Raw genomic sequence first — 27,511 nt, forward strand, 5'->3', positions numbered from 1 at the left:
TGGAGAGAGTTCCATATTGGTGCAGGGAGCCAAGTTTTGTTTTTTTTTCTCTCTCTCATTCTTTAGTTTTGTCTCAGAATCTTTAACCAGTCCCTCGTTGATAGTGAATTCTAACTTTTGAGAGTAATCTATGTAAAATGAACAAGTCTGATTTTATATCATTTCATATAAGTCATATACATTCGGATGGCTGCATCCTCAGAAGTAAGACTGAGGGGTATAGCTTGTGATTGTCAGTCATCATCACATTTTCTTCTATAGATGTCATACTTTCATGTATAATGTTTAACAATGGGGTTTCCCTACAGTTTTGCCAGCTCTAGCAGGGTGTGTTAAATCTTTGATTTGTGCCAATCAGACAGGAGTACATCAGTATCTCAAAGTACTTTTAAGTTGACTTTCTTATGAGTAACATTGAGTAACCCTTGCTCTACCCAGGATCTGATGGCATTCCCTTTCCTGTGATCATCCTGGTCTGTTCATAACCCTTCTAGTTTATTGTATATTGCATATTGTATATTCTTCCTCTAATGTTTTGAAGGAACTCATTGTGTGCTCAGAGAGGTATCCCTTTACTTGGGATGAAGTACACTTTTCTTTTTCTGTAACTTGTTTTGTCTTTTGACTTTGCCTCTGGTTATCTTTGATTTTATTTGCACAGCATTCACTCTCATGACCCCTTGGCTTTAGTCATTTGATCTCTATACCCAATGTGCCCTTTTCTTCATTTTTCTAACTTGCCCATGTTCCTTTAGCTCCTACTCAAATGTCACCCTCCTTGACTTGTCATCTCTAGTGCCAGACCCTGTAGGTTCCTCTTGGCTGCTCCTCTTATACTTTATCTTGTCTATATTTGCTCATGTTGTCTTAATTTTTACATCTGTTTGTCCGTCTATCTATCCATCAATTCTTCTATCCATCTATCTTCTCTCTAAGTAGAAACTCTCAGCTTATTCATCTCTGTACTAGGAGTTCAAACACTTGTATAACAGATGTCTGTGAATTAAATGACTAAACAAGTCAGCTATTAGGATCAAACCTTACTCCCTTCACAGTTTCGGCTGATCTTATTTTTTTTCCATGAATCATGTGTAATGAAAATCCCTTTGTGTGTGTGTGCTCATGCGTATGCACTCCAGCATATACACAAACACATATTGGGGTAAGACCAGAGATCAAAATAAGTTGCCTTCCTCAATTATTTTCCACCTTAATTTTTGAGACAGGCTCCCTCACTGGATATGGATGCCTACTAGACTGGCTGGCTACCAATCCCCAGGGATCTTCCTGCTCCCACATCTCCAGGGTTGGGATTACAAGCATGTGCCACCATGTCATTCAGGTCCTTATGCATGGCGAAACACTTTACTTGTTGACCCATCTCCACAGCCCTTGAATATTCTTGAGAGAGAGAGAGAGAGAGAGAGAGAGAGAGAGAGAGAGAGAGAGAGAGAGAGAGAAAGAGACAAAAAGAGACAGAGACACACACAAAGACAGACAGACAGACACACACACACACACACACACACACAGAGAGAGAGAGAGAGAGAGAGAGAGAGAGAGAGAGAGAGAGAGAGAGAGAGAGATTGAGAGGATGAGTGAGAAGGCTTATATTTGTGGCCAAGGATGTGTCCAGGATGTGTTGCCCTCAGCTATGAGGAAAAAGGGCTTCTCAATCTCTAGTGAGAATTCTCATGGCCCAATTTATCTTTTCCTTTCTGTGTAAACTCTAAGAGAAGTCAATAATCAGGCTGAAAGGTTTTTGTTTTAGTGAAATTTATTTCATTCTCATCAAAACAATGTGCTAATGCTTCATTCATAAATCTTCTCATCTACACAGTAGGAGCCTATTTATTCTCAGCTTCAATGAAAGAACTCATTGCAGCCTATGCACTGGTCCAAATTAAATTTATTCCATAAACATTGAAAGCTAGGTTCTTTTGTAGGCATTGCTGTCTTATGTGCCCCGTGAATTTACTTAAATAGACCAACCAATCAATAAATACATAAATAAATAGATAAGTGGTTGCTCATCAGAGGCCAGGAGAAAAAGACAGGCTTTCTTTGAACAGAATGTGCCATGGTTTCTGGTGGTTCTGAAAGTGTAAAAGAGGTAAGAGAGACCTGTTGGCAGAGGACTAAGGGTTCCCCTGGAACAGGGCTGTCTTCTTACTGGCAACACGGGAGTGCTTTAACATGTCCTGGGGAAGACATTAGACCTAGCCCAGCCTATGCTTTAGGAAGAGACGGATTCCATGGTGAAGTCCACTATATCCTGACCACTGTTGTTTCCCAGGAAGACAGGCTTGTGTTCTGCCTGGGAGGTACTGATGTACCAGTTGGGGAACTGTGCGGACTCAAACTCCACCTTGGATTTGATTTCTGTCTTGTTGAAGACAAACCGCTTTTCCATCTTCTTCTTTGGGTATTGTTTGGGATCCACGCTCTGCAGAAAAATAGAAAGGAGAATTTTGTGTGTGTGTGTGTGTGTGTGTGTGTGTGTGTGTGTGTGTGTGTGTGCGCGCGCGCGCACACGCGCGTGCGTGATGGAGAGGATAAAGCTACCACAGTAGGCAAGTTTTCAGCACTGATGGAGAGGAGATTGGTGATGAGGTTGTGGGACCTGGGGCCACAGTCTCTACTGCAGGACCCCATCTTTCTCACTAATCACGGAGTCCTTTTGCTTTTTCTGTGTCTTAAGCCCAAGGGAAGGATTATGTGGGTAGAAATAGTTTAAAAAGTGAAAATCATAATTAAAAGCTTCCAAGAGTACCAGGGACTTGTCACATTTTCCCCTAAATAAAGCCCTGGATAGGATGGCATCAGGTTGGGAACGAAAGCTTTTGTTAGGAACACTGCAAGTGCTAGCAGTGGACTGAAGACTGATGGTGAATCCCATTAATTGAGCAGTTCTCCCAGCTGTCCTCCATCAAAGTGGGGAAAAAAAAACCATAGCCATACGCAACCCTTTCAGCCTTGACAAAGCATGATCTGTCGGTGCTGATGAGGATGGCGGGCATGATAACAACAGCCAAGCGGCTGAATTTCCCACAGTGGGAGCGAGGGCTACATTCATTTAAAAGTTATATTAATTTCATTCTATATTTGTGTAAACTGTCCAGAAGACCTCCAACATTGTCTGGAGGGTGGGCCAAGTGGATGTCTGGCAAGTAAGTAATAGCCAAGAGTCTTAAGAAAACAACAAGGATGGCTTCTCTGGGCCGGTTCACTCACCTCCAGCTGCAGGGTAGGTTTGCCGTCTTTCATCACACAGGACAGGTACAGATTCTTTCCCTTGAGGCCCAAAGCCACTGGTATTTTGTTGATGCTTGTTTCTCCGTGTACAAAGCTCATGGAGAAAACCACTGGAGAGAGGAGAGGAATTGGATTCAAGGATACGGCAGTGCAGGGCAGGCTCAGGCATCACACTTGACAGGCAAACACATCCAATTCTCTGCAGGAGCCCAGCATGAGCTTCCTTAGGCACAGGATAACCTAGCAGGGCTTCTCCTAGGCAGTAGCAAGGCCAGTGGGCTGTCCAGGATTCCCTTGATCTCCTTAGTGGCAGCGATGAAGAATGAAAGGGGTCTAATGCTTAAGCTCTGAAGAGTAAAGCTGTTGTTTGGCAGGCTGTGTGCCCACCAACATGAGAAGTACCACTTGGTCACTATGGAAACAGGTAAAGCTGTGCTCCTTAAAAGACTCAGGGATACAGAGCAGTAAGTGGGAAGTACTGCCTTAGCTGGGGAGAGTGGCTTCCAAAGAGAGACACCCATTTTTTTGACCATAGTCACAGTGGTCTCAATTGGAGGCCCCTGGCCACTTTCACGATTTTATAAAGAAACAAGAATAATTATTTATGAAGTTATAAAGAAACAAGACTCTTTTCACCTGGACAAGATCTGACAGCTCCCTCCAAAACTTCTAAGATCAGAAGCCAATGCTGTCAGCTATTGCTCTCTCAGCCACGGTGGTGGCATGGTGCCAGGTCTACCCCTACATCTAAAGATGCCCTTGCTGCACTTGGAACACTTGCTATTATCGAAGAGAGACATAAGTTTCTGATGGTCAGTAAAGCTCCCCACAAGGAACCATGTGGTATTGCTGGGAAGGATGTCAGGGCAAAGGACAGGGCCAGGGACAGAAATGGACATATCAGTTCTTTACCATCCACCCTTCAGCCTCAAAGTGAGGGAAAAAGAACCCACAGGCAATTATGGCACATCCATCAAATGACTCCACACTAACGGAGCACTGGCATGACTGGATTAGAAAGTGGTCTTTTTTTTTTTTTTTTTTTTTAAATATTTGCTATAGCGTTTCCATCTTAAAACACAGAAACCTAGTAGGCTACCAGGAGGCCAGGCCAGGAAACCAAGATTTGTCTGCTTACCTTGTTGGTTTATATTCTCTCCATTGAGGTGGAGAGCTTTCAGCTCACATGGATCAGACAGTACGAGGCATTTTTGCTGTTCGTCTCTGAGCCTGCAGTGCAGCTGTCGAATGGCAACATCACACACCAACTGCTCATCATCCCAAGAGTCACTGAGGATGTGTTCTGAAAGTCCGAGGACAGGTGCTGTTTAGGTAGACAATTAGAAGAGCGAGCCCAGTGAAGGGAAGCAGTAGAACTCGCTTTACTGAGCAACATCTAAGCATGCACAGTCAAGATCCTAGTCTAACTTTAGTGGGGTATAAACAAATTGTGAGTGGGGTGGGCAAGAGCATTGGATCAGGCATGAGGCAAGCTTCAGTATTATGACCACTCGCTATGGACTAGTACTAGCGATGTTTACGTGAGATGTTGCCACTAATAAGATTAGTTCAGCAAGGACATCGTGAGACTTGCAAGCTCTAGCATAAGCTAAAGTACTTGAAAAATGGTTGAGCTGCAAATGTAAGTGTCATTACAATCGTCTTTTAAGTTAATCAGATCAAGATAGAAGAAAATTGTTTTGGAGGCTTCCTTGCTTGCTTCTAATGTTTGGAGTGTCCACCACCAAGGGTCTTGCACTTGAGGAAATAACTCTTGATAACTAAGAGGTGACTGTGAAAGACCAGAGTGGAGGTCTACTGTCCACTCTCAGCTCTCATCAAGTACCTTCTTCAAAGATGAAGGGGAAGAAGGTTCCCAGGTCCTCATCTTGGAAGGTCCACGGGCAAGCCACAGGTATGTTCCACAGCTTCTCCACGGCCACGAAGAGCGACACCACCTGCCTGAAGCTCTTGTTGAAATGCTGCTGGGAGATTTGAAGCTGGATGCTCTCATCTGGACAGCCCAGGTCAAGGGTTTGGAAGCAGCTCTGTGGAGGAGTCAGGTACTGAGCCCAGGAAGTCATCACACCAGGGACCCCTTCATCAACTCCAGAGAACACCAAGGGCCCTGGAGATAACCAAGTTCTTAACCATAATCCTTGTGTCTCTGGAGCCCAGAGAATTTAAGTGGCTTACCCAGGGGCACACAGCAACCAGACACAGGCTTCCTGGTGTTCTGTGTCTAAACCCCATTTCTACTTAATCTTTCTCCTACAGACCTTGCCTCCTTTCATCTTTTGGTACCCTTGCTGCTCGAATGCCATGCATTTAGTTTCCCATGACAATATGCTCATGGTGTCTTCTAGTCACCCGAGATCACCGAACAATCTCTCAACTGTATTTCATACCCTCCTTTCCTCTTAGGCATTTGGCAGATGCTATAAGCAGTTTCTGCTTGTGAAATATATTGCCCCTCTTCTGCTCTTTAGAGAAATGCCACATGAAAGCCTAACCGAAGTTGCCTTGAGGCATGATAATAGCTTCAGAGTTGGAGGACAGGACTGGGTGTTTTCAATGATATAAAGGAAAAGCAGATTGGGAGAGAAGTTTCTGTTAGAACAGAGGCTCCCAGGGAGAGCCAGGCTCTGGAGCAAGGAGTTGGGGGTCCAGAGGCTGGCTGAGAAGCTAAGTGGCTCAGCGGCTCCACCTAGGGCTGAGCTAACTAGTTATAGTGGTCTGAGGAACTTGGTTTTGCAGCTGGAGGAGGTTGTCATGGACTGACCCAGACAATGACCTGGCTGATGCCACAGCAGAAACTATCAGTCATCGAGGTAAGGGGGAGGGGCAGCTGTGATGCCAACATGGCTCTTCATGAGCGTGCGTCTGGAAAACACCTGTGTGCTGCGGTGGAGTTAGCCAGCACTGAAAACATCTCAGAACTGAACTTTGTTGCAGGATGCCAGAATCTCAGAGATCTTCTGTCTCAGGCCCTGTGTTTCTGAGATGGGAGCCAGAAGGGCATAATGGCCTGTCTAAGATCACATGGCAATTGAAGGTCTGATCTAAGGTCATGAGTTTCTTTTAAAAATCCTAGTTAACTCTTCGTCTATATCACCCATTTCTTACTGTTTTAATCTCTTCCCCAGGAACATAAAACAAAACAAAACAACAAACAAACATTCTATAATAGAGAAGGAAGCCATGCTGATTCTGAAGGTCATCCTTTGTGGCCTCCAGAGGGACCAAATGTATGTTGAAGACTTAACTGTCTTCCTAGCATAAAACACATAATCACTGTCAGCATGTCTTAGTGAGTGGCTCTGGTGGGATGGGAGCTGTGTGGGAGCCAGGCCAGCCTGTAGGATGCCTGTGTCTGCCTCACTGAAGAGTCCTGCTTCTAGACTGTTGCTTACATAACACTATGGAACTTTCCAGAACTCTTCAGGAACCTTTGAGTATCCCTCACCCTCTTGGGAGCTTTCCCCATGCCACAGCCCCTCCACAGGTTGGGAGCTAAGCCCAGAGTCTCACCTTCATCTTTTGGGGTCCGTCACCCTCAAAAAACAGGTCATTCTCGTCACTGCAATGAAAACAGATGTGGTCAAGTGATGGCTCCTTATTAATGGCTGTGCATACAAACCTTCACTTCGGATAAACTTATGTATACTCTGACATCAAAGCTTCCTGAAGACTTCTGGCAAGTTCCATAGTGTTATGTAAGCAACAGTCTAGAAGCAGAATCTGGGCCAGCTAAGTGGGTACTCTGGGTGCTCTTTATTGAGTTCTGACACCTACATTCTAAACTAGTAGATGTAATGGAATCTGAGCTCTACTCCTTTGCTTCCAAGCCAGACTTTGCAAATGCCTCTCCTGTACTGCCCATGTGGAAGGTTTTCTTTCCATTGCATCTGTGGGAGTGAGTCCCTGTAGTGACAGCATATAGGTCCCTACACTGGGCTTGGAGAAATCAGCCTTTAAGCCAGGTTGACCTGAACTCTGATAAGCCATTGAAGGAGGTGAGTCAGGGACAATCTGGCCTCTGGACACAGATAACCCACACGAGCACTCCCCAGCTCCCTACTGACCTGTGGAATGCTGTCACTTCACCGTTGAGCTCAGGAACAGTTGCCATAGCTGCTTCAGACACCTGTGTGAAGAAAGAACGTGAGTGGTCATCCACAGTGTTAGTTCCATGAGGGGCTACCTTCATTCGCTTGTCTTTATCTCAGCTCTGGTTCAGGGTGAGCATGTGAACCCTGATGTCTGGGAATGAATGGCTAGACTGAGGAGCTGTTGTATGGGTCTAGAACAGTGGTTCTCAGCCAGTGGGTTGTAAGCCCTTTGGGGTCTAAGGACCCTTTCACAGGGATCGATCGCCTAAGACCGTTGGGAAACAGCCATTTACACAACAGTAGCAAAATTACAGTTATGATGTAGCAGTGACAATAGTTTGGGGGGATCACCACAACATGGGGAGCTGTATTAAAGGGCCACAACATTCGGAAGGTTGAGAGCCACTGGTCTAGATGAGAGCAGCAGCTGAGCTCAACCCAAAGCAGAAAAACTTTTCTAGGAGAGAGTTACCTCTCAGATGTCAGCTACTGTATAAGCAGCATCTATTTCCAGAGTATCTCGTAAGCCACAGCCTTACATTGATTTTTAAAAAGAAAAAGTCAATTAGAGGGGTTAGGGAAGATAGAGATAGAGATAGATAAATAGATGGTAGATAGATGGATGGATAGATAGAGCTTTTTTTTCCCCCCCCCCCTGAGGACTTAGTTTTGAGAGGTAAGTCTTACCTACACAAGGAAACTTGGCTGCAGAGGATTCCCGATAAGCCTGTTGTGCCTCGACACCACGGGGTTTGCTGTCTCCTGGTTCTCCCTCCCTGTTTTAAAGTCTTCAAAAGCAGAAGTGAGGAGCTGAGAAAGTTTCCCCTGGGTTAACTGATTTCACAACCAAGTCGAAGATGGAGGGGTGGGGGGGAGTGGTGGGGAAAGGGGTGATAGGAACTCCTCGGGGAAGAGGCTGTTGTTACCCTGAAATCGCTTCTAGTCCCTGGAAGTACAAGAGGTGGCAAACCATGACACATTTGCAAGTGTGTCATTGTGGAAACGGGCATTATTTTCCCTCTGGACAATTGCGCAGATCCTGTCAATATTCAAATATGGGGTTTTCCTGGGTTAGCTGAACATGTCAGGATGTCTGGAACAAAGGAAGGCAACTCAGGTGCGCACCCAGAAATGTATCATCTCTCTTGCCTCCTTGTGTTTAAGCTGAGGGAGAGCTTCCAAGTTAGAGTTTGTAACCGTGGGTGGTGGTACCCCACCAACAGTCCTCCTGGTCTGGGGTGAGAGTCCTGAGTGCTCCTGCAGGAGCTGTCCATCAGTTGAGTTAGCAGGGATGGAAGGAGATACATGCGTCCTGCCTTTCCCGGAGCAGGGCACACATAGCATGCAGGCATCTGTGTAGGCTTGTCATAGAGTAGGGGAACCCTGGGGGTAAGTTTGTAGAACCTGATAGTGCCAGGGTGCTGGGGCCCATAGCCATTCTCATGGTGAGACCATATTTGTGCAAGGCGGTCAGCAAAAGGAGCCTGGGTTAAGCTGCCTTGTGCAAAAGTGGTGAATAAGGCATATGCATATTCACGACCACAGTCCATCTTGAAAAATGGAGAGATACTCTTTGCCTAAAAAAAATTCTTTGGCAAATTCTTGTGTCTGTAAGATCCTAGGGAGATGAAATATATTGATAATAGCAAGCATTACACCATTGTTATCTCAGAGAGCAGCTAAGTGCCTACTCAGGGCAGGTCTTCTTGCTTGGATTGAATGAACAGTCAGGATATATGAATGGTGCCTACAGTCCCTTGGGCACATCTATGGTACAGTAGTCACTAGAGTCCTCAGTGGAAAGTTAACTTGTTCTCTGATCCATCAGAGTGTCTGTGTACTCTATTAGAGCCACGTCTAGGCCAGTAGGGGCTGGCCTGAGTGAGCAGGAGTTTGTGTGTTCATTCAAATGAGCTTGTACCTGGTATGTTTTGAGTACTGAACTTATTCTGCAGGACTCAAGGGGGATACACAGAAAGAACTGGAAGCAACAAAGAGACCAGACTGTACTATGGAGCAAGATTTGCTCATCAGGCAACTTTTTTTTTTTTTTTTTGCCTAATTTGGGCTTATAGGATCTCAATTTCAGGAAAGCAAACAAAAAGAACCTCATCTCTGATCAACTGTATGTTTGGTTTGAAGTCTGAAGATGGTTCAGGGCCTTAGTTTCATCTGAGTTTGGTGAAAAATAGTCACTTCTCAGCCTTGAGACCTTATAAGTTTTATTATCTGGTCCTGGAGACAGTCCAGAAGTCCTGTCTGGGCCACCTGGTACATTTGTCTGTTCTGCCTTCACAGAGTCCACACTTCAAACCAACCACTGGCATCCTAGCCAGCCTGGAGGGGTTGAAGATTTTGTGGGCTCTCCTGGCAGAGAATGTTAGAGACTCTTTCGGTCTGCTGATGTGAGCTGGGCAGCGTATGGGATGATGAGAGCCAAGGACAGGAAAAAAGGTTTACGAGGGGCCTGAGCATCAGCTTTGAGTCCCTTCTCCCTGGTGGTTTGCCAGGAACCTTGGGCTCAGTCTACTTGCAGCATCTTCTTCACCATCTTCTAGTTATAATAGCCCTAAATCCCTGAGTCCCACAGCTGAGAGAGTGATTGTCTGGTAGAAGCTGGGGGAGCCATATGTATGGAGACAAGTTGCCATTTAAATGTGAATAAGAGACAAAGAAACCAAGAGGAGACGAGGTGATGATATTTCTGGTGCAATAGTCTGGTTGAGGATCCTTTTTCTTCTAGAGGGAAATGTTGGAATGATGGGGCAATGCCTTTGGTACTATTATTTTATCATACGTCATCCTGGCCCTGTGTCTTGGACTCCAAACCTCCTCCCCTTGTCGTATGGAGCAGGCAAGTTGCAAAACATGTGTATCAAACCCTGACTCTGAGGCTACACTTCCTTCTGGTCCTTCTGGTCACCACTGAGAAGAAAAAAACAAAAAACAAAAAACAAAAAACCAAACCTCACTATAGAAATCATTGTATTGGGTGTGTGGTATTGTGATGACGATGTTGATGACAGTGTAGACCAAGGAAATGAACAAAGCAAAAGAGGAAGTTGGCAATGCCAGGATAGTGACGAGCACTCAACTCTTGACTTACTCAGCATTTTTCAGCTGTAAGGTTCTCTCTACCCTGGCACCTCATGCCTCCAACTTGGGGGCAGGAATTTCATCAAAGCAGCAAGTGCCTTGGCACCTGTCTCAGTTACTTTTCTGTTGCTGTGATAAATATGAATGAATACACTACATCGCCCAGTCTGGCCTCAAAGTCATAACAATCCTCCTGTAACTGTCTCCCAAGGACTGAGATTCCAGGCATGAGCTCCCAGGCCCAGCCTTTGGAAGTGTTCTACATTGGGTGCTTCCTTCTTTGTTTATCCTCTTGATCAGAACAGAGCTAAGCAATGACTGTCTCCAGACCTTGTCTCGTTCTTGGAGCTGGAGTCTTATAGCACAGTTCTTAGAAGTCTTTTGTTTCCCTCTCATCTTTTTTGTACTTGCTAGTTTTTATGTCAACGTGACACAAGCTAGAATCATCAGAGGGGAGGGAGCCTCAATTGAGAAAATGTCTCTATAAGATCTGGCTATAGGCAAACCTGTAGGGCATCTTATTAATTGATGATTAGTGAGAGAGGGCCTAGCCCATTGTGAATGGTGCCATCCCTGGGCTGGTGGGCCTGGGCTCTAAATGAAAGCAGGCTGAACAAGCCAAGAGGAGTAAGCCAGTAAGCAGCACTCTTCCATGGCCTCTGCATCAGCTCCTGCCTCCAGGTTCCTGCCCTGCTTGAGGTCCTGTCCTGACTTATTTTGATGATGAGCTGTGATGTGGAAGTGTTAGCTGAATAAAGCCTTTCCTCCCCAAGCTATTTTGGTCATGGTGTTTCATGACAGCAATAGTGACTCTAACTAGGACATTCTCCATGCTCCTTTCTGGAGTTTATCAGAAATTATCAACTATGTCTTGTGTAAAGTTCTGGCTCTCCTTTTAAAAAAATTTCTTAATCTTAAAGGATTTAGGAATTTAAGATTAGGCACTATTATCTCTAGGAAATTTTACCTGTTTGTTTCACAATTACTTATTTTTAATTAAAATGTTATTTTTAAATTTCTGTGTATGGATGTGTTCCCTGAATGCATGTATGTACACCATGTATGTGCAGTTCCTGCAGATCTTCCTGGGATGGAGTTACAGATGATAAAGGAGGAAAGTAAAAATCTTCATTGGAATCTGTCTACCTATCTACTGAGTTCTTGGGTCCAACAAAGGGGACAGCAGGTGCTGAGAATTGAACCATAGTCCTATGAAAGAACAGTCAATGCTCTTAACTGGTGAGCCAACTCTCCAGCTCTCTTTGCATTAAAATTGTTATTATGTGTATTATTATGCAGTAGTGTGTATGTAGGTGTGTGCATGTATGTATGTGTGCATGTGTGTGTGTAATTGCATGTGTGGCACACACATGGAGGTCAGAGAACAACTTTGTGTAGATGTTTCTCTCTTTTCACCTTCTCATGAGTTCTGGGCATTAAACTCAGGTCAACAGGGCTGCATGGCTAGCACCTCTAACCACTGAGTCAGTCATGTACAGTGGTTTTGAAACAGCCTCCCTGTTCAGGTTGGCTTTGAATTCAAGATGCTTTGTCTCAGCCTCCCATGTTCTGAGGTTACGGGTGCGTGTCATCACATCCATTCCGGATCCTTAGCCTCAAGGCCTCTGCCTTCTCTCTCACCACATCACCACCGGGTCGTCTGTTCTCTTTGTTGGAGCCAAGAGCCCAGTAGAGATGTAGACAGATTCTAATGAAGATTTTATTTTCCTCCCTCATCTAGAGTAAGGGGAACTTAAACAAAGAAACCTGGATGAGCATTGTAATGTATAGTCTCCAACAGCTCTCTCGATGAGCTGTCATTCCAACTCTGAAAGGCCATTGAAAGCACAGCTTCCCTTTGTATACAACAGAAACAGTGCTAGGTGGCAAGGGGCATCACTTTCTGCTCTCCTCTTTTCACAGTGGTTGAGAAATGCCATGGACGAGGGGCCCGGGTACTACTTATCTGAGGGTTCTGGAGGGCTTTGTTACAAAAAGGTATGTGTTTGAGTGTTTTGCATGCATAGACACATGTGCACCATGTGCATGCCTGGTGCCTGTGTAGGTTAGGGTGGGAGGGCACTGGATCCTTGGATGGAGTTACAGACAGTAGTGAGCCACCATGCGAGCTCTGGAAATGAATCTGGGTCCACTGCAAGAGCATGCATCTCTCCGGCACCTGATAATGTCTTCTGAAAGGGTTTTGTTTCAAGTGCAATGAGTCACCTTTGCTATTGCTTCAGAAAAGCAGCCATGAGTAATCCATAATTCAATGGCTTCTGTTGGGAGCACAGTGCAAAGGTCCTTGCGCCCTCCCAGGTCTCCTCCAGAGAAACCCCGAATGTTAAGCACACAGGACTGCCCCCTCAAAGGATTGGATATAAAACCTGTTCTTCCATCCAGAAGGCTGGGTATTGGAGGTTGTTAATAGCCTGGTGATCTGTGTTATCTGTGTTGGGGCAGGTTGTATCAAATTCCTACAACCAGGAGCATAGGAGGCTAAAAGCCCAAATGAGTTCTACACTATCTGTACGACCAAGACCAGACCAGACCCTTAGGCACTTAAGCTAGTACAGGTAGCCTATCTTTAGAACCCATCTTCTTGGAAGAAACGACATGTACCCTGAGTCAACTTTAAATATAATTATGCTTTCTTGTGCACTGGGGATTATATTAATGAGGAAACATTTTTTTTCCAAATTGTATTGCGTTCTAATGCTGTCATCAGAGTCCCCAAGTCTGATCTGGGTTGATGAAGTCAATCTGAACTGGGTTTTCATTCTCACCTCTTCTCAGTTTGTTTCTCTGTCTGGGCACCTGCAGGGTCCCCCTCAGCCCCAGTGGACTCATCTGCATATTTTAGGCTGCGGTCTGTCTTATGCCATGGCATTATATCATTTTTTTTTTCTTGGATGCAAACTAGAAACAAAGTTCTTTTTTTTTTCCCTAAATAGCCCTTATGGAGTAACTAGTAAGTATCAGCCATTTCCCACCCCCAACCCGCATCATCTCAGTCTCCATAATGGCTTCTAAGAATTATATAGTACTGCTATTGTCCTTCCTCCTCCTCCTCCTCCTCCTCCTCCTCCTCCTCCTCCTCCTCCTCCTCCTCCTCCTCTTCTTCTTCTTCTTCTTCTTCTTCTTCTTCTTCTTCTTCTTCTTCTTCTTCTTCTTCTTGTTTTTCAAGACAGGGTTTCTCTGTGTAGCCTTGACTGTCCTGGACACAGCTTTGTAGACCAGGCTGGCCTCGAACTCACAGCAATCCACCTGCCTCTGCCTCCCAAGTGCTGGGATTAAAGGTGAGAGCCACCACACCCGGCTATCTATTGCACTTCTAATTGTTCTGATCATTTATTGCCCTCCCTCCTGTCTACACCACCAAACCCATCTGTGGACCATTTTCTCAAAGACCCAATTATATGGTAAACAGTATTGCTGGGTAGATGTGTACATCTCAGCATTTCTACTCAGTTGTTTCTACATTGTGTTTTTAATACTGGAATGAACACCTTTCCAACCATTTCTTTTTGGCCTTCAGTGGCAGTGGATGACACACTGCATGAATTTGCTTCCTCCTCTGTCTCTCTGGGCAACACTGGGACTTTCCAAATTAGTTGTCAATTGTCTTCCTTCCCTTTTTTCCAGTTTCTTCCTTATTCCGAGTCACTTCCTCACCTGTGACTGGCAACCTTGTTTATGGATTTCTTTTGTCTTTTTGTTTTCCCCTTCTCTGTTAAAAAAAATCTCTTGAGGGTTCCTGTCTTTGGAATGATGTTTTTATGGACTCGGAGCCCTCACATCTATGATAAAATTCTTCTAACATGTCTGGTCTGTCTATTTTCATCTCTCTGGCTCTTACGTCATAGGAGGAAGGTGGTTTGGCCATTTCCCTCCAGGACATTGTTAATTTCACTTCTCCAGCCACTTCCTCCTTGTTGGATGGAACAGAATTTTCTCTATCGATGGAGAGAAAGTTCTCAACAAGGCCACTCAGAATTTGTTGGTGTCTTCCAAGGACAATATGGGCAGTAAACATTGAACCTCTACCCAGATCTAGCCAATAGACAGGACATTCTCCACAGTTGAGTGGAGAGTGGGGACTGACTTTCACATGAACTCTGGTGCCTCATATTTGACCACGTCCCCTTGATGGGGAGGCCTGGTGGCACTCAGAGGAAGGATAGCAGGCTACCAAGAAGAGACTTAATACCCTATGATCATATACAGGGAGAGGAAGTCCCCTTCAGCCACAGTCATAGGGGAGGGGAATAGGGTGAAAGTGAGAGGGAGGGAGGAATGGGAGGATACAAGGGATGGGATGACAATTAAGATGTAATATGAATGAATTAATAAAAAAAATTTAAAGCAAAAAAAAAAAGAATTTGTTGGTGTCTTGATCAAATCCAGGCCTGGATTCTAGGTGGTTGATATCCCTAATGACTGAGCAGTGTAGGATGAAGGGGTCTGATGGTGGACAGGTATTAATCCTTCCCCTGAAGACAAGACTCTAAGATTATTGGTAGGTAGCCTAAAATTCCCAGGGCCTGAATTGGGGTTGCTTTATTTACTGACATTAGAAATCTAGACATTCTACTTATATCCATCTCATAGACGGCAATGAGATAGTCACACACAGTCCATTCTTAAAAACAGATTTTCGTATCTAGTGTTTCTTGGCATAATGTTCCAGGAAAGAAATATCAAGATTACGAGTGATAAAACTACCCTTCTTAAGCTTTTTGCTATTATATACAATACCTTTCATTTAAAATGTAAAAGTGTTATGTATCTATATATACTTATCAGATATTAATGAGAGTAAAAAGTGAAGGACCTTCATTAGCCAGGCCTCATTTCCTCTCTCACTGGAGAACTTACTTCAACCAGAAATTGTTCTCTCAATCACTGCCACCCCAAGGACTTTTCCATCCATCTCAAGCCTACATCCAGGGATCAGGCTGTTCTTTGTGTAGGTAGGTTTCTCTGTATCCCCACCTAACTACTGCATTGCAGTTCAAGAGTCTCTCTCCCTTTCGCACTAGCCATTTCAATCATATGCTACTCGGATCCCTTGACAGCCATGGAAGCATCATCCACTTTCTAAACAGCCTGAGAGCCATTTCCAACCAGCAACTGGGGGCCACTCATCTCTGTGCTCGAAGCCCACCGTTGGTCCCCCAGCTCCTGTGTGAACAGATCGAAACATGTACATACATGATGTACAAAGCCCACAGAGGGCTCCCAGCCTTTCCTCTCCCTTCCTAGGCCTCAGCCTTTCCCGGCTGTTTGAAACTCCCTACATAGCGCATTCTCTCTGGTGATTTTGCCCAACCTGTGATCCCACTAAGATCTTCCTCTTCCTCGCCATTTGGGCCTACCCAGCCCTTCACTAAACAACTATCATTAAGTTTTATTTGTACAAGTCCTCCATTCACCCTCGGGGCACGGCTTGGCAGAGAGTAGAAGGGTCTCACAGAAAGCCTCTTCACGCTGACTTATATTACATCCAGAGGGCAAAGCGGGTGATTGAAATATTGCACTGAGGGTGGAGAAAGGACTATTCTCCATGCAGATCCTCATGTTTGCAGTGTGCTCTGGAGAACGCCAGCCCTGGAAAGGATTGAGAGGGAGGATCATAACCCTGGGTCCTGCCTGGTAGACTGTGTGGCTCCAGCTGACTGCACACACTTGCCTGCCTTCCCTTACTTCCACGTGGGAGTTCCCTCTGAAACTGCTTGCTGGTCAAGACAGCAACGTTTTCCAACAGAGTCCTACTGCAGAGCAGCTTCGAGGCACCCGAGGACATGGTTAGAGCTCTCTGACCAAATTCCCAAGATCAGCTAGCTGATAGTCAAGGAGCAAGGCTTGCTAGAAATTAGGGCGGGTGCCTGACTTCCAACTCCAATCCCTCCTGTCCATGCTGGGTATTTCAATGGAGAGGAAGGAAGGTGTGATGGTCTTGGGACAACTCAGGACTCTGAAATTTCAGTGTCACTCTGGGCGGCAGAATTTGCTTTAGCTACTAGAAGCTGGTCCCTTTCCTGTCATCTTACAAATGGCAGCCAGACAAAGGAGTGCATGGAGACGGAGTGGCCCTTGGCATTCTCTCTGAACCCACGTGTCTCTGACTGGCTTGCTCTGACTGGGTGTCACAGCACTTAATTTTTATACCTACAAACATTCTCTGTTCCGCAGAGTTTTAGGCAGTTCTCCGAGTCTTGCCTGAAGCCTGGGAAAGATAGTTTTAGTAAAAACCTATGGTTAGTTTAACAAGAGTGTCCTACCAGGGACAACTGATTTGTCCTGATATTTTGTCTGGTTCTTCCTTCTGCCTCACTTCCCACGTACTGTCTGGTCACATGACCTGTCCTTAGCAAAGAACCTGTTGCCACCCTTAGCCAGAACTCATGGACTTCTGACATTTCTGCTTGCTAATTTCCTATTCACTGACACCCTCACTCAACTCTTTGCCTACTCTATGGAACCTCGTTTTTCTATTGTTTTGATTATCTGCTATTTATAATACAAAACAATGGTGTAGTTTCTCATCGCTGAAAAAAAAAAAAAGCAGTGTAAGTGTACACAGATTTAGTTAGGTGACAGGGAAAAGATGTCGTGTCAAGGAAAAGATGGTGAAGCTCCATGGTGGTGGAGTGTGTGGCCAGGGCTTCGACAATTAGCCGAACTGGGAATCAGAAAACAGGACGAGCATTGGGGCTGGGCCATAACCCTCACTGCTCCCATAAACCGTCTGTGAAAGGCTACCGATAAGCCAAATCACCATCAGGAAGTCAAATGCTCAGAACCTGAGGTTGTGGGGCACATTTTACATTCAAGCCACCAGCATGACATTGTCATATATGTAGGCATGTAGGCATGACCTTTGATCCTAATAATCTCCTCTATGGCTTCCCCCTTTCTCATATAACATTTGAAGTTATGTCTGTGCTCTCTCTCTCTCTCTCTCCCCCCCCCTCTCTCTGCTTATAATTTCATTGGAGCTGTCTCTGTACCTGGTATGATGGCTTTGAATACATTTTATTCACTGTGTGTTAAAAGGTGTCATTGGGGCTGAAGAGATGACTCAGTGGTTATGAGCTCTGGCTGCTCTTCCAGAGGAATTCCCAGCACCCACATGGCAGCTCACAACCGTCTGTAACTCTAGTCCCAGGGTATTCAATGCCCTCATAGAAACAGTACATACACGCAGGCAAAACACTAATGCATATGAAATAAAGATAAGTAAATGACTTAAAAAGTGTCATCAAATAGTTTGGTTTTAACAGTGTTACCCTTAGACCACTGGGTTTGGGCCAGCCCAGCTCCTTACCTCCATTCTTCCAAAGATTGACTTTTTAGGAGATACTATTTTAAAGTATCAATAATTCATTAGGATTCACTTTAGGTTTACTTTGTCCCGGCACAGCAAACCTTAGTCCTATTTCTTTTAAGTTATATCTGTCCTGTGAACAAGAGATTGGTCCATTACCCCCATACACAGAGAGGAACCTTCATGAGTTGTCGCCAGGAAATGCAGCTTTGGACATGGCTTGTCTGAAACACACTTAACCCGTTTCCCACTGTCTACAGAGGGCAGTGACAAAAGTGCCCACCTCCTCGGTGATACCCTCCTGCTTGTAGTTATGCACTCGGAATGGGGCTGAAATAATCTGGACAGCACATGGTTGGTAAATTGAGGTGAAAACTGGGGAGAATAGACACAACAGTTCCCTCCCAGGCATGTCTGAGGAAGCTCCCAAGTGTCCTCATATTTACAGTATGGACAATAAGACTAACTCTGGCTATTACAGCGATAAACAAAGTCCCACAAGGGAAAACACCTAAGAGAGACTGAGCATTGTGGACATGGGGAGGTACTTACTTGCCTCTCTCTCCTCTTCCTTTCCTTACTAATGGCTGTGGCCATGCCTCCACTGTTGCCACTGGATCTCTGACACTATGACACTCCGGCAGGTAGCACTGATTATCAGTAAGCCTGTATGTGGCCACCTGTGGCCGCAGTGGGAATGGGGAATATTTGCAGATGCATCAATGTCCCTGGGGGCTTTTGTCCAAGTGGAAAAATGACACTACTCAGAGGCACCCTGGGTTTTCTAGCATGCTTCACAACGTAGTACCGCCTAGTCTCCAAAGTTCAATTTTTTTGTAGTGTTAAGCAAACACAGATGAGTCAAGCATGTCTATCTCCCTTTAGGGAGATTACTATCTTCAACATAAGAAACAAAATTAGGTACTGAGCACAGGATTTCTCCCTGTGCTGCCCTCAGAGCCCTGGGAACGTCACTCCCATTTTTGTAATCATGTGCGCACAGTTCCCACCTGTGACCACAGTGCCCAGGGGTCCAGAGTTCTCTGCCTTACAATCTCAACACATCAACTGTTCTTATCAGAGTCTCCCACATCCACAGCCGCATTCTCTATCTGCCTTCCTGCTTCTCTTTCCTTATTCCCCAGCTTTGCCATGCTGCATCTCTTCAGTAATATTTGCACCACTTCAGCACATCAAGTCACATCAGGACTAAGTGCATCCTCTTCTAGTGAGGCCAGACAAAGCAGCCTAGCTAAGGGAAAACGATGCAAAAGAAGGTAATAAAGGATTGTCAGAGACAGCCCCTGCTCCTCTTTCTAGGGGACCCGCATGAAGACAAAGCTGCCCATCAGTTACATATGTGGAGGTATAGTCCATGCGTATTCTTTGGTTGGTGATTCTGTCTCTGTAAGCCCCCATAGGCCTAGGCTAGTTGACTCTGGTGGTCTTCTTGTGGAGTGCTTGTCCCCTCTGGGTCATTCTACCCTTCCCCTCATTCTTCCATAAGACTCCCCAAGCACTTGCTAATGTTTGGCTGTGGGTCTCAGCATCTGTTTCAAACTGCTGCTGGGTGGAGCCTCTCAGAGGACAGTTATTCTAAGCTCCTGTCCGCAAGCACAGCAGAATATCACTAATACTGTCAGGGTTGGTGCTCTCCCATAGGGTGGGTCTCAGGTTGGGCCAGGCATTGGTTGGCCATTCCCTGCATCACTGCTCCGTCTTTATCCCTGTACATCTTGTAGGCAGGGTAAAATTTAGGTCGAAGGTTTTGTGGGTGGATTGGTGTACCCCTCTATCCACTGGAAGTCTTGCCTGGCTAGGTGGTGTCCACTTCGGTCTCCATGTGCCCCCCTCTGCTAGGAGTCTCATCTAGAGTCATCCCCAAATCCTCCTGAGAGCATACTCTGTTGCAGGTCTCCAGCTGGTCCCAGAGATGCTCCATCTGGGTTTCCCATCTCTCTCTCCCAACCCTGTAGTTTCCCATCCCCACTCTCCCCACATCTGATCCCCAACCTTCATAGCCCTTCCCACACCCTCTTCTACCCACTTGCCCCTTTTGATCCAATTCCACTGTCTATTCTATTTCCCCTTCTGAGTGGGATTCAAGCATCCTCCCTGGGGCCTTCCTTGTTACTTATCTTCTTTGGGTCTGTGGATTGTAACATGGCTATCTAGTACTATATAGCTAATACCCACTAATAAGTGAGTACAAACCATGTGTGTCCTTCTGGGTCTGGATTACCTCACTCAGGTAATCTTTCATCTAGTTCCACTCATTTGCATACAAATTGCATGATGTCTTTGTTTTTAATAGCTGAGTAATATTCCATTGTGTAAATGTACCACATTTTAAAAATCCATTATTTGGTTGAAGGACATCTGGGCTGTTTCCAGTTTCTAGCTATTACAAATAAAGTTACTATGAATGTAGTTGAACAAGTGTCCTTGTGGTAAAATGAAGCACCTTTTGGGTACATGTCCAGGAATGGTATAGCTGAGTCTTTTTTGTTTGTTGTTTGTTTGGTTTTGTTTTTTGTTTTTCGAGACAAGATTTCTCTGTGTAGCCTTGGCTGTCCTAGACTTGCTTTGTAGACCACCTAAGTGGAAGTAAATGAAGTTTTGTAAAAGGAAATGAGAATTTAAAAGCAGACTAAATGATCAGGGAAGATGAAAAACCAAACTAACATTGACCTAATTGGAGGTTTGGACAAGACAATAAAATAGGAAAAAAGCAACGTTTATAGAGATGACTGAGAATTTTCCAGAAATAAATAGAGGAAGTATAGTGTGTACTAGGGAGGATACACAAGTGCCCTACCAATAAGTTGTAGTGGAACTACAAAGCAAAGTAGTCTCTGTCTGTCTGTCTGTCTGTCTGTCTGTCTGTCTCTCTCTCTCTCTCTCTCTCTCTCTCTCTCTCTCCTTCTTAAGAGAATATCTTAAGTCAGACGACAAAGAGTAGAGGTATTGGAAGGAAACTACAGTGGGCCTCTCTCCCTCAGTAGTTGTCACTGTTGCGAAATCCTCAGCTGGGAGGGGTGACTAGGGAGCTCTTCCCACCTCCAGGCTGGAATTTATAACTGACTTGATCTTGTAAAGAAAACCACAGTTATGATTTCATGTGTGCTGCAGAGGTCAGCAATTCACAGCATTCTCCCTGATCTCCTGGTTCTCCTGTTCCTTCTGCCTGTCTTCTATGATGTCCCCTGAATCCTAGCCCTTCACTGGATCTTCCTTGCAGGTCTGAGCCCTTAACATTTTTCTTCCCACCACCACTTAGTCTAAGGCTTCTGACAGCCATCTTGCCCCACAGTCAATGCTTAGTGTGTTTTAAGATTGGACTCTCAGCACTGTTTCATCTTGACCATTTTCATTTCTTCTTATACAACACCTTTCCTGCCTCAGTGTCTGCAACGCCACCCTCCTTCCCTGTGGGCCATTCCTTTCCTGTCTCCTGTACTGTCTTCTGCTGAGCCCTTAATGATACTGAGCAGCACACACAGTCCACGCTTTGGTCTCTTTGATTTCCAGTTCACTCTTGTGGTTTAGATCTGGTTTGATCTAACTTCCCCCTTTCTCCCAGGCATAGGTGTTAGTATGGCCAGTGAGGCCTGGTGGGAAAATTCTAGGTCATTGAAAGTATTGGGGGGGGGCGTCCCCTTTTCTGAAGAAAAGGGAAGGGGGAAGAGAACTGGAGGGGAGTGCTGGGAGGAGAGAAGGGAAGGGCTTATGATGACCCCCATCTACATCCTTGGGATGTAAAGTGAAAAATAAAAACATTTTAAAAAGTGGTCCTGAGGTTCACCTCACAGATGACCTGTCTCCTGCTAGTTGTAAAAGGCCCTTCAAGCTGTTCTTTGGCCCACAGGCAGAGTGATATTTCCCCAATGGGTTCAGTTATGTTGAGCTTAAGCCTATATTGGACCTGGTTCTTAGCAGGTGGCAGAGAATTTTTTTTTGCTAAATGAGCGAATGAGGGGCTGGGGAGGTTGCCCAGTGTGTAAAGCACTCGCTGTACAGTCACAGGAATCTGAGTTCAAATCTCCAGCTCCCACATGAGAGCCAAGGGTGGTAATGTGCCTCTAATCCCAGTACTGAGGAGGTGGAGATAAGGACATCTTGGGGACTTGCTGGGTAGCTAGTCTAGTAGAAAGAGCAAGATTCAGGTTCAACAAGAGTCTGCCTCTGCAAATAATATAAGGAATAGTCTAGGGAAATGCTTGAAGTTAACCTCTGGCTTCTATATGCACCTCAATGGGCAAGTATACCCACACATATTCTTATAACTCTCTCTCTCTCTCTCTCTCTCTCTCTCTCTCTCTCTCTCTCTCTCTCTCTCTCTCTCTCTCTCTCTGAATGAAGGAATGTTGCATGTCAAACCCTGGTGCTTGGACTGTAAGCCCTTTGGTACAGTTTTTGGCCTCCTGAACTGGACTAAGCATACTCTTTGGTATTGACTAGGTCACACCCATCCTCCCTCTGCCTGGACCACCCTTCCTTGCCATAGATTCAGGTTTCAGGAAGCCCTTCCTGCTCCACCTTCTATATGGCCGGTCCTATGTCATCTCCTGGTCCACCTATTACCTACTCACTATATTTTATTGTCAATGCCAGCAACACACACCCACTGGCAGTTTCCAAACAACCCCAGTCACACGACATTCTTGGCAACACTTAGTGTAGGCAGTCTTTCAATTAAAGGTCTATCTGGTGTAAAATGGTATCTTGTTGTAGCTAACTTTCTGGAGTTCTAATTTTTAATGAGGTAAATCATCTTTTCAAATGTTGACTAGCCACTTGTATCTGCTCTTGGATAAAATGCATGCATCTTCCCCATGGTGGATTGTTTTTCACAGTCTCTTGTAGGAGCTGTTCAAATAATCTGAAAGTTGGTTTTATAAAACATGCATGTTATAAGCCTGGCCTCCTGGTTTGTGGCTCATCTTTTTACTTTTTAATAGTGTCTACCAGTGAAGAAGAGATTAATATTTAAATTTGGTTCAACAAATCAGTTTTTCATTAATGATTTATGCCTTAAGTACCTTAAATGAAAAATACGTTTATGTCCCAATGTCACAAAGATATTCTTATATATTTTGCTTTAACAGAATATGCTTTGCCTGTCATGTTTGTGGGCAGCTCGTAACTGCTCTGTCACTTCTCTTGGCGAGCAGCCTCCAGGTGAAGAGCATCATTTTGACTCATGTTGGCACCCAGTGTTTCCTGAACAGCTACAGGCGCCCCACAGAGGATCGATGGGTAACTGTTGAATGGCTGATCCAATGAGAGGACAAACAAAATGCTCGGAGGTGGAAACAAAATGGTGTGGGAGCTCAGAGGCATTAGGAGATACTTTTGCATCAATAAACAGGGAGATGGAATAGATAGTGGTCCTCAATCCTGGGTCCATATTGGAATCCCTTGGAGACTCCTTGGGTATACTACGGATGGCTTCATCCAAGACATCCTCTGCATCTGGTCTGAGGTGGTTTGGGCAGCACATGAGGTAGTGTTGGATTTTGAGGTAAAATGAAATAGTGATTGAGGATATAGATACTGATGTTAATCGACTTGGGAGTTTGGGTTCAGCTTTGTCACCACATGCCCTCTTGAGCCTGCCTTCTTAACTACATAATGTGTATGATAAACAAATCTATCTGCCCTTCTTATGAGAAGCAAGAACTGATGTTTATCTATATTAGGAGAGGGTGAGAATTCGGTCCGGGACTGAAAAATACAATAGCTTTGTAGGGAATTTGGATGAGTGTGTGACCTTGCCTCAGGACTGGTAGGAAGTTGTTTTTCTGAGAAAAGTGGAGTGGAAAGGGTCGGAGAGATAGCTCAGTGGTGAAGAGTGTGTTCAGTTCTTGCAGAGGATTTGTGTTCAGTACCCAGCACCCATGTCAAGCAGCTCACAGCTGCCAAAGGATCTGACTTCTTCTTCTTCTGGGGTTTAAGGGCACTGCACTCACACGTGTCCCTCCCCCACCCTCTGTTCCCACCACAACACACACACACACACACACACACACACACACACACACACACACACACACACACACACACACACACTTAAAAATAAACTAAATCTTTAAAAACACAAAATAGAAGGTAGTGGTAGGAACAATTCCAGTTGACTTCCTGAAGTGCTAAACCTTTAGGATGATCTTTTGACATTGCCCAGTGTGTGTGTGGGGCTGGGGGGAGGGGAGTTGAATCTGTCACTCAAGTTTGCCAGTTGTTATAGTAGCTCTCAAAAATTAGTCAGGCAAACTCAGGTGTGAGTAGCCTGGAAGGTCTGTGTCAGTTCAGGAGGTGCCTCAGGTGTGCCCCATGCTCATATCTTCAACTGCACACCTCACACAGTTGCCTGGCTCTTCCACAAACATCTTCAAATCAACGTGTTTCTAGTAGAATGCTTGCTGTTTCTGTTCCCGCCCATCCTGTCCCTCTCCCAGTTTCCTGGTTCTAACTGCATGAATCTCTAATTACGCAGTTGCTCAAGTGAAAAGCCGACTGCATGAGCTGGATCCCTCCCTTTCCCCTCGTCTCCACCACCCCCCGACTTGCCAGTGTGTATTATGGACTGGCCCTTGAAATGGACCTTGTCTTTGGCCTCGCTTCATTTCAGCTGTTCCTCTCGAGGACTCCGCCCTCCTCCTCCCAAGCACCGTCACAATCATTATCTTTGCCATTTTACCTGGTCTAGTCAAGCATGTGTGTACACGCAACCAGGAAACTCAACTTGTAATCCATACAGTTGGGTGGGGTGACAACTTTCAATGTTTCCTTCAGCCTTTATGATTTATATTTGAAAACATCACTTTTCTTCATGCGATTGCTAAGAGGCGCTGAGGGTACCAGGCCTAAGTTCTGTTCACCTGTTTCAGTTATTTTGTGTACAGACTTTGTTCTTCCCAGGGATTGCTTTTCCAGAACAAGCAGGAGTTTGGAGCATGCCCATGAAATATGCCTTATGGGATCAGAGTCTCAGGGAGACCTCAGCTGACCTGTAGGTTACTCTTAGAGGTTTTCTGGCTACACTGGGGAGTGTTCTTTTGGCAAAGCCACCATGGTTTGAACACTTGATCACAGTGTCACCGGTCCAGGTGTCCCTTCTTTCTGTTAGACTGCCAGGAACCTGATTCTTTGTGGTCTTGTTAATGACATTCATAGATCATTAAGCTGGACTGCCAATGTGTTAGAATTATGATGAAGGCAACAGTTAAAGTGATCCTGCTTGGTCAAGTTCAAGTTAGAATTTGAGTCCTGTCAAAACCATATGTGATTATCTGTAAGGTTTTTTTTTTAACTTGAAATTTAGATTTTCCTATTAAATATGAATATGTAGTTACCATTGATACAGCATTTCGGAGGTTCTGATTCTAATAATAAAATAAATGGGAAATTAAACCCAGAACCAGACTGTTTTAATGCCTATTTTCATCCTGAGACCTAGACTGATTCCCATCACTTCCAGCATTTGCCAATGGTTCCCCCACTGTCTGTGGAATAAAATGCACATTCCAGCTATTTGCCAGAAATAGACTCTGCAGGGTCCTTTGCACTCAAAAACAAGTTGAACTCAGATAAGTAGATTTTTTTTTTTTTTTGAAATACTTGCCTGGACACCTAGAAGGGAAAGGAAATCTCTGAGTTTATTTTTGTGTCTACTGCCCTCATGTTCCCTCAAAGCAGCCGGTGAAGTTCTGATGAGCTGTAGGCAGACGCACTTTTGAAGCAGGCCTCCCCGCATCACAAGTTGTGGGGCCCTTGAACTATAGGATAACGGCGTGTGCCAGTGATCCCCATGAGCAGGAGCCAAGATGAGGCCTCTGAAACATGTAAAAATAACTTCTGGGCTGTTGGCATTATCCTAACTTCCCATCAAGGAAAGAGAAACACACTCTTTCTGGAGGCAAGGCTCCCAATTTACCCAGTGAAGACGATCCCTACAGATTGAAATCAGATGTGTCTGAGGTCATCGTTGAATGTCACTGAACATCCAGAGCCACAAACTCTAGGTGACGTGTGGTGTGTAAGAGTCCCCAGAATGAACACGCGGCAGTTGGGACATTTTAAGATCCCACCTGTTACTGAATTACTGGACATATTTTTATTATAGACTATAACTGCCACATAGCAGGCACCTATCTTGTTCCTGCTGTACAAACATCCTCCGCATCGTGTCTAACACTGAGCAAGCTCCGTTTCACCTTCCTCATTCTCCTGCCGTGTCTTCTGCTTGGTACCTGATTAGGTGATCACAGCTATCCTGCTCTTGGATGACTCTTCTTGCAGGGACCCCCCCTAGCAGTGAAGAGCTGAAGCTATGGGATCAAGGGATGCCTTGCTGAAGGGACAGTAGCCAGCTGATGGACAGGAGACTGACCCTTGGGAGCAGAGCAGAGGAAGCTCAGAAAAGTCTCTGTACACGGCAGCAGCTCCCCACACTCCCTGACTTTAATGTCACAGCATCTTCCTCCTTTTTTGTTCCTGTAGCTCTGTTAATTTTTACAACTGAGTTTCTTGTATTATAATAATTTCCCCTCTGAAAAGGGATCCAGAGGGTCCTAGAAACCTACAAGAAGAACACTATGATGGGCGGATCTGGGCCCAGGGGTTCTGCTCAAACTATGGCACAAACCAAGGACAATACAGGCCGTAAACTTCAAACCCCTACCCAGATCTAGCCAATGGACAGGACATTCTCCACAGTTGAGTGGAAAGCGGGGACTGACTTTCACATGAACTCTGGTGCCCCATATTTGACCACGTCCCCTTGATGGGGAGGCTTGGTGGCACTCAGAAGAAGGATAACAGGCTACCAAGAAGAGACTTAGTACCCTATGATCGTATACAGGGGGAGGAGGTCCCTCTCATTCACAGTCATAGGGGAGGAGAATAGGGTGAAAGCGGGAGGGAAAGAGGAATGGGAGGATACAAGGGATGGATAATGAGATGTAATATGAATGAATTAATAAATAATAAAAAATAATTTCCCCTCTGATCAAAAAATGCAGGCTGATTTTTATATCCTGACAGAGACATTGCACTATATAAACCCACTCATTTAATAATTATACGTCTACAAGGAAGATACAATTATCATCTCCATTTAACAGGTGAGGGTACGGAGGAGCAGAGATACAGCCATTCGTCTAAAGTCACATGGTTAGTTAGGAGAGTTAGGAGGATAGAACCTTGTGGAAAATGTTTGGAGATAAATAAAGTGTAAAATAAAAGTATCCAGGGTGGAAAAAGTGGTATGACATCCTAAAAGTAAAAAAATAGGAGCGTTAGACTACATAAATTAATTACTAGGTTAAATAGATGAATAAAGAATTAATGAAATAGGGATGGTTCTGACAAATTCCACCTAAGTGGAAGTAAATGAAGTTTTGTAAAAGGAAATGAGAATTTAAAAGCAGACTAAACGATCAGGGAAGATGAAAAACCAAACTAACATTGACCTAATTGGAGGTTTGGACAAGACAATAAAATTGGAAAAAAACAACGTTTAAAGAGATGGCTGAGAATTTTCCAGAAATAAATAGAGGAAGTATAGTGTGTACTAGGGAGGATACACAAGTGCCCTACCAATAAGTTGTAGTGGAACTACAAAGCAAAGTAGTCTCTGTCTGTCTGTCTGTCTGTCTGCCTGCCTGCCTGTCTGTCTGTCTGTCTCTCTCTCTCTCTCCTTCTTAAGAGAATATCT

At 44.8% G+C, this 27,511-nt stretch overlaps 1 protein-coding gene across 1 annotated transcript; it reads right to left on the reverse strand.

Moving 5' to 3' along the window:
- Window positions 1-1,764: 1,764 nt before the first annotated feature.
- On the reverse strand, window positions 1,765-8,154 carry Il1b (interleukin 1 beta). Its single transcript, XM_051144606.1, has 7 exons — window positions 8,055-8,154; window positions 7,341-7,402; window positions 6,787-6,835; window positions 5,102-5,303; window positions 4,394-4,558; window positions 3,235-3,365; window positions 1,765-2,446 (listed from the first exon to the last, which is right to left on the reverse strand). Exons 2-7 carry the CDS (start codon window positions 7,385-7,387, stop codon window positions 2,237-2,239), a joined length of 804 nt encoding a protein of 267 aa, XP_051000563.1. The 5' UTR covers window positions 7,388-7,402; window positions 8,055-8,154; the 3' UTR covers window positions 1,765-2,236.
- Between the last annotated feature and the right edge of the window lie 19,357 nt (window positions 8,155-27,511).

The sequence above is a fragment of the Acomys russatus genome, chromosome 4 (assembly GCF_903995435.1).
Source record: "Acomys russatus chromosome 4, mAcoRus1.1, whole genome shotgun sequence".
In the NCBI taxonomy this organism is placed as follows: Eukaryota; Metazoa; Chordata; class Mammalia; order Rodentia; family Muridae; genus Acomys; species Acomys russatus.

Excerpts from the sequence above, each read along its gene's own strand:
- Il1b (XM_051144606.1), bottom strand. The coding sequence starts at position 7,387 with ATGGCAACTGTTCCTGAGCTCAACGGTGAAGTGACAGCATTCCACAG. Across the intron at positions 5,304-6,786 it reads ACGGACCCCAAAAGATGAAG|AGCTGCTTCCAAACCCTTGA; the intron begins GTGAGACTCTGG and ends ACTCCTCCACAG. Across the intron at positions 3,366-4,393 it reads AGAGAATATAAACCAACAAG|TGGTTTTCTCCATGAGCTTT; the intron begins GTAAGCAGACAA and ends TCCTCTCTCCAG.